Source organism: Sceloporus occidentalis, unplaced genomic scaffold (assembly GCF_023333645.1).
Source record: "Sceloporus occidentalis isolate IW3139 unplaced genomic scaffold, rSceOcc1.0.p SCAF_150, whole genome shotgun sequence".
NCBI classification, from domain to species: domain Eukaryota; kingdom Metazoa; phylum Chordata; class Lepidosauria; order Squamata; family Phrynosomatidae; genus Sceloporus; species Sceloporus occidentalis.
In genome coordinates, this window is record NW_028317130.1 from 230,903 (window position 1) to 241,009 (window position 10,107).

Consider the following 10,107-nt stretch of genomic DNA (forward strand, 5'->3'; position numbering starts at 1 on the left):
TCCTTCTCTGGATGTCTTCAAAAAGTGGCTGAATAGCTACCTCCTGGGATGTTTTAGCCTGAAATCTTGCATTGAGCAGGGGGTTGGGTCTGATGGCCCTTAGGGCCCCTTTTTAACCCTATGGATTGTTGTTGTTATTGTTGTTGTTATTGGACTCCAAGTTGTTTCATATGACCCCACTATAATAATGATAAGGCACTGTCTTGTGGATTTAATTACCTGGTTCTCTAGTTTCAGTTGCCGCAACTTCAAAGTTTCATCCTCAAAGCTACTGTAAAACAAATAAGTATTATCTGTTCAGGTTTTTAAAATACACCCAGCATGAAATACTGTGTAGCAAATATGAAATGACTGAGGTTCAGAGCCAAATTCTTATTTCCTACACAAACTATTTTTAAAATATTGGCTCTCCGTTGCTCTTTTCCTGCCTTTAACTATGGTGATAATATCGACTTTTACCTAACTTTTATTTTTATTATTTACATTTATCAATTGTCTGTTTACCATCATTTGGCTCCCTAAATGTTGGTGGACTGCAACTCCCATCCATCCCTAGCCAGCACAGCTAATGGTGCAGAATACTACTAGTTGTAAATTGCAATCTAAGAACATCTGGAGGCCTACCTGATTTTTCCATCCCTAATCTAAACAATGTGCAATCTGAACTTCAAAAATTAACACATATCTCCTAATAAGTCAATAAAACATCAGATAAAGTACAGTATCACAATAAAAATTAAATCTAACCAAAAAGTTAAAAGACAGGGTAAATTGACTGGAAAAGTGTGTGTGTGTGTGTGGGGGGGTGGGTTGCCTGGTTCAGAACCCCTGCATCTGTTTACAAAGGGCCAGATAAAAGTGACAGCATAATGACATTCATTTGAGTTAGTTCAATAGACCCATGTCCCGATACACTCCCCCTGAAGACACAGGTTCACAGTTTGAGTGGACTCTTAGTTTCTTAAGGTCATAAGATGGAAAATTTAAAATATACACTGAGGCTAAGTATAGAGCACAAGACACTCTGTTCTATATATGATCAGATCTTGTCTGTATCCCTAATAAAGGTGTATCCTATTTAGCCTAGTTTACATCAAATTTCAGAATACTGGACTGTATTCCTCAAATTAATCCCATTACCCTTGCCCCCACTCTTATTTACAATACATTTTTATTGGCATATGAATAACAGCAAGCATCCCAACTGGGATATGCATATATAACATATAAAGAAATCACTACATTTATCACATCCCACAAAACAAATCCCACAATAAACACACCCTGCATGTACATTAAAGAGTATTAAACATAAACCTGATTGCCCCCTTTCCCAACATTGGTGTCACTATACTACCTTGGTGTCTTTCCACTTAACAACTCAAATGTTGTATGTACTTCTACCTTCTACAAATCAAATCTCAAAATCAACAATTTCCATCTTTTCTCTTCTTTCATGTACAGACTGCAGGAAAGACTCCCACTTTTTAACAAGTTTATTCACTGATTTCTCCCTCAACAGGCTGGACAGTTTATTCATTTCTGCCAAATTAAACATCTTTATTATCCATTCCTCTAATGAAGGGATCATGAATGGCCATATTTCAGCGTTTGCCAAGAATGTACTTGCACAGTTGAATTTAGTGCACCTGCTGCACCCAATCCTGGAAATGTCTGATTTGCCCACAGTGACACATGCCTTAGTTATATCCTGTTTGGATTATTGCAGGAAGTTGTGTGTGCCTTCGGCAACTATATAGTAAGCACAGACTTGCCACCTGCGGATCCCAGCATCCATGGACAGCAAGCCCAGGTTTTGGGGGGGGGGGGGGGGTGGCAAAGGAGAAAGAGGTGGCAGAGGGAATAGGAGGAGGGAGGAGGAAGAGGCGGCGGAGTGGAGGAGGTGGAAGATGAGGAGCAGGGACGTAGCCAGGATTTGGGAAGGGGGGGTCCAGACTAAGTGCCACCATTTTGAGAGGCTAAGAGCCCCCCAGACACAAAATGTAGGAAAAATGTAGGACATGATGCACGGAAAAATGTAGGACAAATTGTAGGACGTTCAAAAATGGAGAACACACCCAACTAAAAGCCGAAAACATTAATAAAAAACAATATAAATTCACATTTCTCAGTCATGCTCAAAATGGAGAACATTTTGACATTCTTCCTGGGTTGGGATATAGCTTTGTGTGTTAGACTAGGAGGAACTTCCTGAGAGTAAGGGCTGTTCAACAGTGGAACACACTCCTTCCTCAGAGTGCAGCGGAGTCTCCTTCTTTGGGGGCTGTCTTTAAGCAGAGGCTGGATGGCCATCTGTCAATAGGGATGTTTTGGTTGAGAATTCCTGCATGGCAGAATAAAGGGGTTGGACTGGGTGGCCCTTGCAGTCTCTTCCAACTCTACGATTCTATGACGCTGGAGACCAGGATTCGATGAAAATCTGATTCTCTCCAACAGAGAAGGCTAAATATCTTACATGTCAATGACGTGGCTCATGCATCATGTCCAAATGGTGCGGCGCACAAGGGACATCACAGCGCTTGTCACACTCTCTCAGCCTTAAGGGAAGGTGAAGGCAAATCTCCTCTGAACAAATCTTCCAGGAAAACCATTGGGCAAGTCACACTCTCTCAGCCTCAGAGGATGGCAAAGTCAAACCCTCTCTGAACAAACCTCCCAAGAAAACCTCCTGAAGGCGCACACTCGCACACACCCAAGTCACCAAAGGCAGACTCTATGAACAAACCCACTAGGCAAGTACATACTCTAACTCCCAGAATTCCATAGCCAGGAGCCAGAAAAGAGCCAACCTTGATATCTGGACCCCAGAACAGACTCTAACTCCCAGAATTCCATAGCCATGAGCTAGAAAAGAGTTAAAGCACTGCCCAACCTGGTTATTTCTTTAGTGTGGATGCAGCCTGATGCAGCCTCTCCTCCCTCCCTCCCTCTCCTCCTCCAGGGCTTCCTCCTCAGGCACCTCCTCCTCAGGCCCTGCAAAAGGGCACTCCTCCTGGCTTTGCCAGGGCCGGAAGGAGAGAAAAGGGCGCTTGTTGGACGCAGCCCCAAACAAACACCAGGGAGCCACTTCTGCTCCTCCTGAAGCCTAGAGGAGAGCAAGTAGCGCACTCCTTGGTGTTTGTTTGGGGCTGAGCGCCCTTTTCTCTCCTCCTGCTAAGGGGGGATCCGGACCCCAGAAACCCCCCCGTAGCTACGTCCCTGTGAAAAGGCAGAGTGAAGAGGAGGGAGGGAGGGAGGAGTAGGATGCCATGGGAGGAAGAGGAGGAGGAAGGAGTAGGAGGCAACAACAGCAGAAGGAAGAGGAGGGGAAGAGAAGGAACGGTTGGGAGCAGCAGGAAGAGGAGGAAGAGGAGGTGGTGGCAGGAGGAAGAGGGAAGAGAAAGAGCAGGTGGGAAGAGGAGGAGAGAGTAAGCAATGGCAGCGGGAGGAGGAGGGTGGAGGTGGAGGAGGTGGAGCAAGGATCAGGAGCAGCAGGAAGAGGGGGAGGGCAGGAGGCAGCAGCAAGAGGAAGAGGAGGAGGTGATGGTGGGAGGAAGATGGAGGAGGAAAAGGTGGAGGCGGCAGGAAGAAGAGGAGCCGAAGGGAAGGGCCTGGGACGGGTGCCCAACCCTTCGGTCTCCCTCCCCTTCGGCTGAAAGGGCCCCTTGGAGCCCTTTTGGCCGAAGGGAAGAGCCAAAGGGAAGGGCCTGGGACGGGTGCCCAAGCCCTTCCCTTCGGCCAAAAGCTCCGTCCCTGGCATGCAGCTCCGCCCCCGGAGGGTGGAAGCTCCACTCCCGGCACACGGCCCCACCCCTGGTGGGTGGAAGTCCCCCCCCCCGGCTTTGGCCCCCCAGTTGTCTGAGGGACAGCAACCCGGCCCCCGGCTCAAAAAGGTTGCCTACCCCTGGTCTAGAGAGTTGCAACTAAACTGTTAAAGTGGGGCTGGCTACAGGGAGCACACAACTCCCTTGTTGCAACAGCTCCACTGGCTGTTGGTTCATTTCCAGGCACAATTCAAAGTGTTGGTTATGGCCTATAAAACACATGTCCGATATGTTTGAAGGGCCATATCTCCCTATATCAGGGGTAGGCAACCCTTTTGAGCCGGGGGCCGGGTTGCTGTCCCTCAGACAACTGGGGGGCCGAAGCCAAAAAAAAATTAAAAAATTAAATATATTTTTTAAATTAAATAAATAAATAAACTGGGACAAATGTAGGACAAAATTTCAAATGGAGGACACTTTTTAACAAAAATGGAGGACACGCTAAAAATTTGCTGATTTTAAAATTTTTTAAAATATAAATGCATGTTTCGGAGGCTTCTATAGACAATTGCCCCCCTTGCCCACCACTTGCCCCCCTTGCCTGCCACTTGCCCCCCCTTGCCCGCATCCTCCTGATAGGCCAAAGGCCCCACACCCTCACGCGAGAGGCCAAAGGCTCTGGCAGCAATCGGCGGCAGGACCGGGCTGGGGCCGGTCCCAAGGCCTTGCCAGGCCGCATCCGGCCCACGGGCCGCAGGTTGCCTACCCCTGCCCTATATGAACCTTTCAGAGTTCTTTTCTGGGTCCCACCACTGTTCCAGACATGTCTGCTAAGAACAAGGGAAATGGCCTTCCTAGTAGCTGCTCTCAGACTTTGGAACTCTCTACCTAGAAAGACTAGGGTGGCTCCCTCCTTCCTCTTTTTCCACCAGCTGGTACAGAATATTCTTTAGAAACTGAGTACTATGGGCTTTTAATGATGTGCTATTTTGGTAATTTTTATATTTTGTCTTTTAAAGGTTTTTGAATGGTTTTCTATATAATTAAAACCATTTTAAAATCTTGAAAAGACAGAATGCAAAAATTAATAAAACAGTACATCATTAAAAGCTCATTGCACTCAGTTTCTAAAGAATATACCAGCATTTGCTAGTGGAAGAAGAGCAAGGAGGGACCTATTTTACCCTCTCTATGAAGGGATTTCCAAAGTCTGAGATCAGCTACTAGGAAGGTCATCTCCCTTGTTCCCACCAGACATAATAATCTATAGAGCTTTTAATTGTATTCTAAAATAACTTTCATATATTTTACTGACATTTTAATATGCTTTTAATCTGTATTGGTTTTAGTGTTTTTCTAAGCCAATTTGAGTATGAGGGTGGGGGAAGGCACGATATAAAAAAAAAGAAGAGAAGGAACGGCTAGAACCATTAGGAGCTAATTGTTTAGGATGTTAAATATGAATTTGAAGAGAGATGCTTAATGCTACCTCTTTTGTTTTGAAGGAAAAACTAGCTGTGATTAGGTGAAAACTGACAATCAAAGAGCAACAGAAAACAGTAGTGTCTTTTCTTTGCCACAGCCCCTGCAAGAGAAAGAAAAGATTAAGAACTGGCTCCCAACCATGATGTGCCCTGCTTTCCATGTGCCTCTGTCAATTTTCTTGATTATGGGAGCAAAGAGGTATGCAAGCAAGAAAAGGAAAAAGGTGCTCCCATCCCCTCTCATTCTCTCCCACATTAGGCATCATTGGAGGGAATGCAGTCTTCAGAGAGTGCATGTGAGTGGCTACCAGTGCCGCCTCCTCACGGGAGGAATTTCTCTTAATTTCGAATGAACAGAAAGTGGGGCCAGAATGCATTCACATGAATTCGCTAGTTCAGCGAATGTCCGTGAATTCAAATTGCGTTTGAACTGACTTCCCATGGCCCAAAAATAGCTTGCCATCGCCCCAAATTGCGTGTGGAAGTCTATCACGCAATAACGTTAAACCCCATCATTGCGTTTGGATTGCCATTGGATTATACTTCCAATTTCCCTTGTCTGATAACATCCAATGACCCTTTCTCCCCTCATAGAAGACTGGCCACTGAAGAACAGCCTCTACTCACTTATCTATTAACTCGGTCACTTGCACACTTGCACTCCCCTCCCCCTCAGAGCTGAGTGCTCCTTCATACCATCCAGTGTTAAGAAATCCGACACAGCAGCAACTATCACTTGCTTAATCTGAGCTGTTGAAAGGAAGAAAGGCTGGATGATCATAAGGAGATAACAGTTCTTCCTAAATATTCTGAAGACACCAGATCATGGAAGTGCTAAGCAGGGTCAGGACTGGTTAACACTTGGATGGGATGCCAACAAATACCAAATGCTGAAGACTGTATTTCAGAGTGGCAAAACTATCTGAGTATTCTTTGCTTTAAAAAAACGCTATGAAACTCATGGGGTCACTATATGCTGATAAGTGCCCTGAAGGCACATATACACACACAGGAACACAAACAGTATGTAGAGAGCTCTTAATATGTTTATTGTAGTACCATTGAGACTAACTGAAAGAAACTGATAGCATGAGCTTTCGTAGACTTCAGTCTACTTCCTCAGAGGCATCAGAAGTAGACTGAAGTCTAGGAAAGCTCATGCTGCCTTTCAGTGAGTCTCAAAGGTGCTACAAGACCTCTCCACGTACTGATTTTACATACTAACATGGCTATATCTTTGAATTCGGACACACAAGCAGCTCTTCCTGCCAGAGACAGCTGTTGTCTCTGCTTGGGTGGGCAGCAAGAAAAACAAGGCATCGCTCACTGGCATCTCACATTCAGCACAGCAGAAAGGATTTCCTTCCGTGGACAACATCTCCATTTAGTGTGCAGCCGGAAAAAAATAATTCAAGTCGGGGGGGGGGGGGGAGCTGGGAGGTGGCTGCTCCTTCCATGATCTGCAAAAGTTGCATTTCTTGGGGTTTGGGGGCAGAAAAGGAAGAGTGTTTTATATATATATATATATATATAATCATAGAGTTGGAAGAGACCCCAAGGGCCATCCAGTTCAACCCCCTGCCATGCAGGAAATTACAAGCAAAGCATCTCCGACAGATGGCCATCCAGCCTCTGCTTGAAGACCTCCAAGGAAGGAGACTCCACTGCACTCAGAGGGAGTTTGTTCCACTGTCGAACAGCCCTTACTGTCAGGAAGTTTCTCCTAATGTTGAGGTGGAGTCTCTTTTCCTGTTCTCTGGAGCAGCAGAAAACAATCTTGCTCCCTCCTCAATATGACATCCCTTCAAATATTTAAACAGGGCTATCATATCACCTCTTAACCTTCTTTTCTCCAGGCTAAACATCTCCAGCTCCCTGAGTCGTTCCTCATAGGGCTTCATGGTTTCCAGACCCTTCATCATTTTAGTCGCCCTCCTTTGGACACATGGCTCCAGTTTCTCAATGTCCACAATATAAGTTATTTAATTGTATTTTAAGAGGGATGGGATTGTGGGATATGGGAATGTATGCTTTAATCTTGTAAGCCACCCTGGTTGTGTTCTTTATTATTATTATCATTATCATTAGTGAGTGGGTACTCTTTGGGCAGACAGGTCAGCAAGAGGGAGGAGGCAAAGGGAGCAGCCACTGTGGGCCATTTCCCAGCAGTGCCAGAATCAGGCCGCTCACAGAAAGGAGCAAAGGGAACCCGGGGCTGACTTGCGGGAGCTGCTGCTGCTGCTGCTGCTGCCTCCGCCATACAAGGGCCCAGCTTTCCCTTTGCTCGCTCAGGACTGGACAAGTGGCTCTTCCCTGGTGGCGCAGTGGATGTACTGCCTGTACTGCAGCCACTCACTCACAAACCACTAGGTGGTGGGATCAATCCCAGCCAGGCAGGGCTCAGGGTCGACTCAGGCTTGCATCCTTCTGTGGCCTCCCGGATTGTTGGGGGCAATTGGCTTACACTTTGTCAACCGCTTCGGGAGTGCTTAGCATGGTATGAAGCAGTAGATAAATGAAAGAGCCCCCGAAAAGAGAGAGAGACACACAGCCGCCTCTCCCCAGGACCGTGCGAGGCCTAATCTCCCCATCCCTGCCCAGGAGGGGCTGCCCTTTCCTCCACGGAGGCCGCAGAGACAGCCAGGCACCCGCCCAGGCGGTGCTCCTCGCCGCCATGAGGCTCTGCGGCAGGGAGGATAAGGCTGCCCGGGGTCTCCCTGGCCCTGAGCAAGGGCTCACCTGGTTCCTCTGCTGGGAGCAGCCAGTCCTCTCCAGTCCGCCATCCTGGCGTCGCCACGGAAACATGAGGGCCCTCCCCTTCCCTCCCGGATCGGCACCCGCCCCCTTCTCCCTTGGCAACCGATCCCCAGACTGAAGCTTCCCTCCATTGGCCAAGGCTTCCCAACATCACGCCTCCCCATTGGACGCGAGGAAAAGGGGGCGGGGGAATGTAGGAGCCCTGCTTAAGCAGACTGGCCCTGCAGATTTTGGACTCCAGTTCCCAAAAGCCTCAGCCATGTTGGCCAATGGTGGGATGCTGGGAACTGAAGTCCAAAATCGCTTAAAGAGCACAGTTTGGAGAGACCACTGAGCTACAGTATCACAGTAAGCCATGCAGCAGGGTTGATGAAGTGTGCCCCCCAACATTTTTAATGGGCTCCCAAATCCCATCAGCAGCCCCTTTATATTTTTCAGGCAAAAAAAATCACCCCAAACCACATTTTACCATCTTCTATACCCCAAACTCGCTCCAAAAATTTGGAAGGTAAAACCAGAAGTGGCTTTTTGCTTGTGTGTGTATATGTGCCTTCAAATTACCTGTCAATTTATGGCGACCCTATACATTTTTACAGGCAGTTCCTCACAATACTCAGGTGGATTTGCCAGTTCCTTCCTCTGAAATATAGCCTTGTTGTGTGCTTTCAAATCATTTCCAACTTATGGTGACCCCCCCTCCTGCCATGCAGGAAATCTCAATCAAAGCATCCCCGACAGATGGCCATCCAGCCTCTGTTTAAAGACCTCCATGGAAGGAGACTAACAGCCCTTACTATCAGGAAGTTTCTCCTAATGTTGAGTGGAATCTCTTTTCCTGGAGCTTGCATCCATTGTTCCATATTCTAGTCTCTGGAGCAGCAGAAAACAAGCTTGCTCCCTCCTCAATGTGACATCCCTTCAAATATTTAAACAGGGCTATCATATCACCTCTTAACCTTCTCTTCTCCAGGCTAAACATCCCCAGCTCCCTAAGTCGTTCCTCATAGGGCATGGTTTCCAGACCCTTCCCCATTTTAGTTGCCCTCCTTTGGACATGCTCCACTTTCTCAACATCCTTTTTAAACTGTGGTGCCCAGGACTGAACAAAATATTCCAGATTAAGTCTGACTAAAGCAGAATAGAGTGGCACTATTACTTCCCTTGACCTAGACACTATACTTCTATTGATGAAGCCTAGAATTATATTGGCCTTTTTAGCTGCCACTTCACACTGTTAACTCATGTTCATCTTGTGGTTCTTGATCCCTTTTGCATTTACTGCCACTAAGCAAGATGTCATCCATTTTATATTGGAGTAAACAGGGAAGGCATAACACAGTTAATCACCAAGATGAAGGCAAGAAACCAAAAGGAGAAACTAAATAAATACAGTTGTCTCTTCACATTGCAGCTTTGAGATTTACAGATTTGCTATTTGTTGATTAACGTGTTCTCTCTAGTCCACCAAACAGTGATACCTTTATTGGCCAACCAAAACGCACAATATACTTCCAAAGCTTCCAAAGCTTCACTGGCTTCTTCATCTGGCAAGAATGGTGAAGAAGCCCATGGTTGGTGAAGAAGCCCATGGTTTTGGTTGGCCAATAAAGGTATCACTGTTTGGTGGGTTTTTCTTTGAATTTGCTAAATGGCCCACACAAATAACCTGCCTGCATGTGTTCTCTCTAGGACTGTCTAAGTCCTCCAGCACAATTCTGCTGGAAGTCGACCATAGAGCTGCACTGAGACGGGAGACTGCCAATGAGTACCAAGCCACCACTGAGTTTTCCTCGCCTGAGGAAACAGAGGGGAGGTCTCCGTGAGTCGACTGGCACCCTGACGTCTTGCGCGCAGACACTAATCCCGAGCCTCTTTGCCCCTCAACAGACTCGGCTACAGAATGGAGAGAAAGGCTTCCCCAGCAGAGGAAGAAGTGTATTGAGTGGCAGCTCCAATGCCACGCCCCTATCCCCTTCGTTCCTCCCCCTTTGAGGCCCCGTCCCTTTTTTCTCCTCCTGACTGCTCTTCCGCGACATGGAACGGGCGGCGCCTGTAGGAGCAGCTGATTGGCCGATGCTGTCACGTGGGCCGTACATCCCTGC

General features: G+C 47.0%; 1 protein-coding gene across 3 annotated transcripts in view; it reads right to left on the bottom strand.

The window, feature by feature from the left end:
• The window catches only part of TULP3 (TUB like protein 3), a 43,127-nt gene extending 35,069 nt beyond the window's left edge, over nt 1-8,058 (bottom strand). For 2 of the 3 annotated variants that reach the window (XM_089500230.1, XM_089500232.1), the window contains exons 1-2: nt 7,988-8,055; nt 220-271 (exon numbers count right to left, since the gene is read on the bottom strand). In XM_089500230.1, coding sequence (XP_089356356.1) covers nt 220-271; nt 7,988-8,031 — 96 coding nt within the window. In that variant the 5' untranslated portion in view covers nt 8,032-8,055. Of the gene's footprint in view, nt 1-219; nt 272-7,987 lie in introns of all 3 variants that reach the window. The other variant, XM_089500231.1, reaches the window with a different exon arrangement.
• Nucleotides 8,059-10,107: the final 2,049 nt, after the last annotated feature.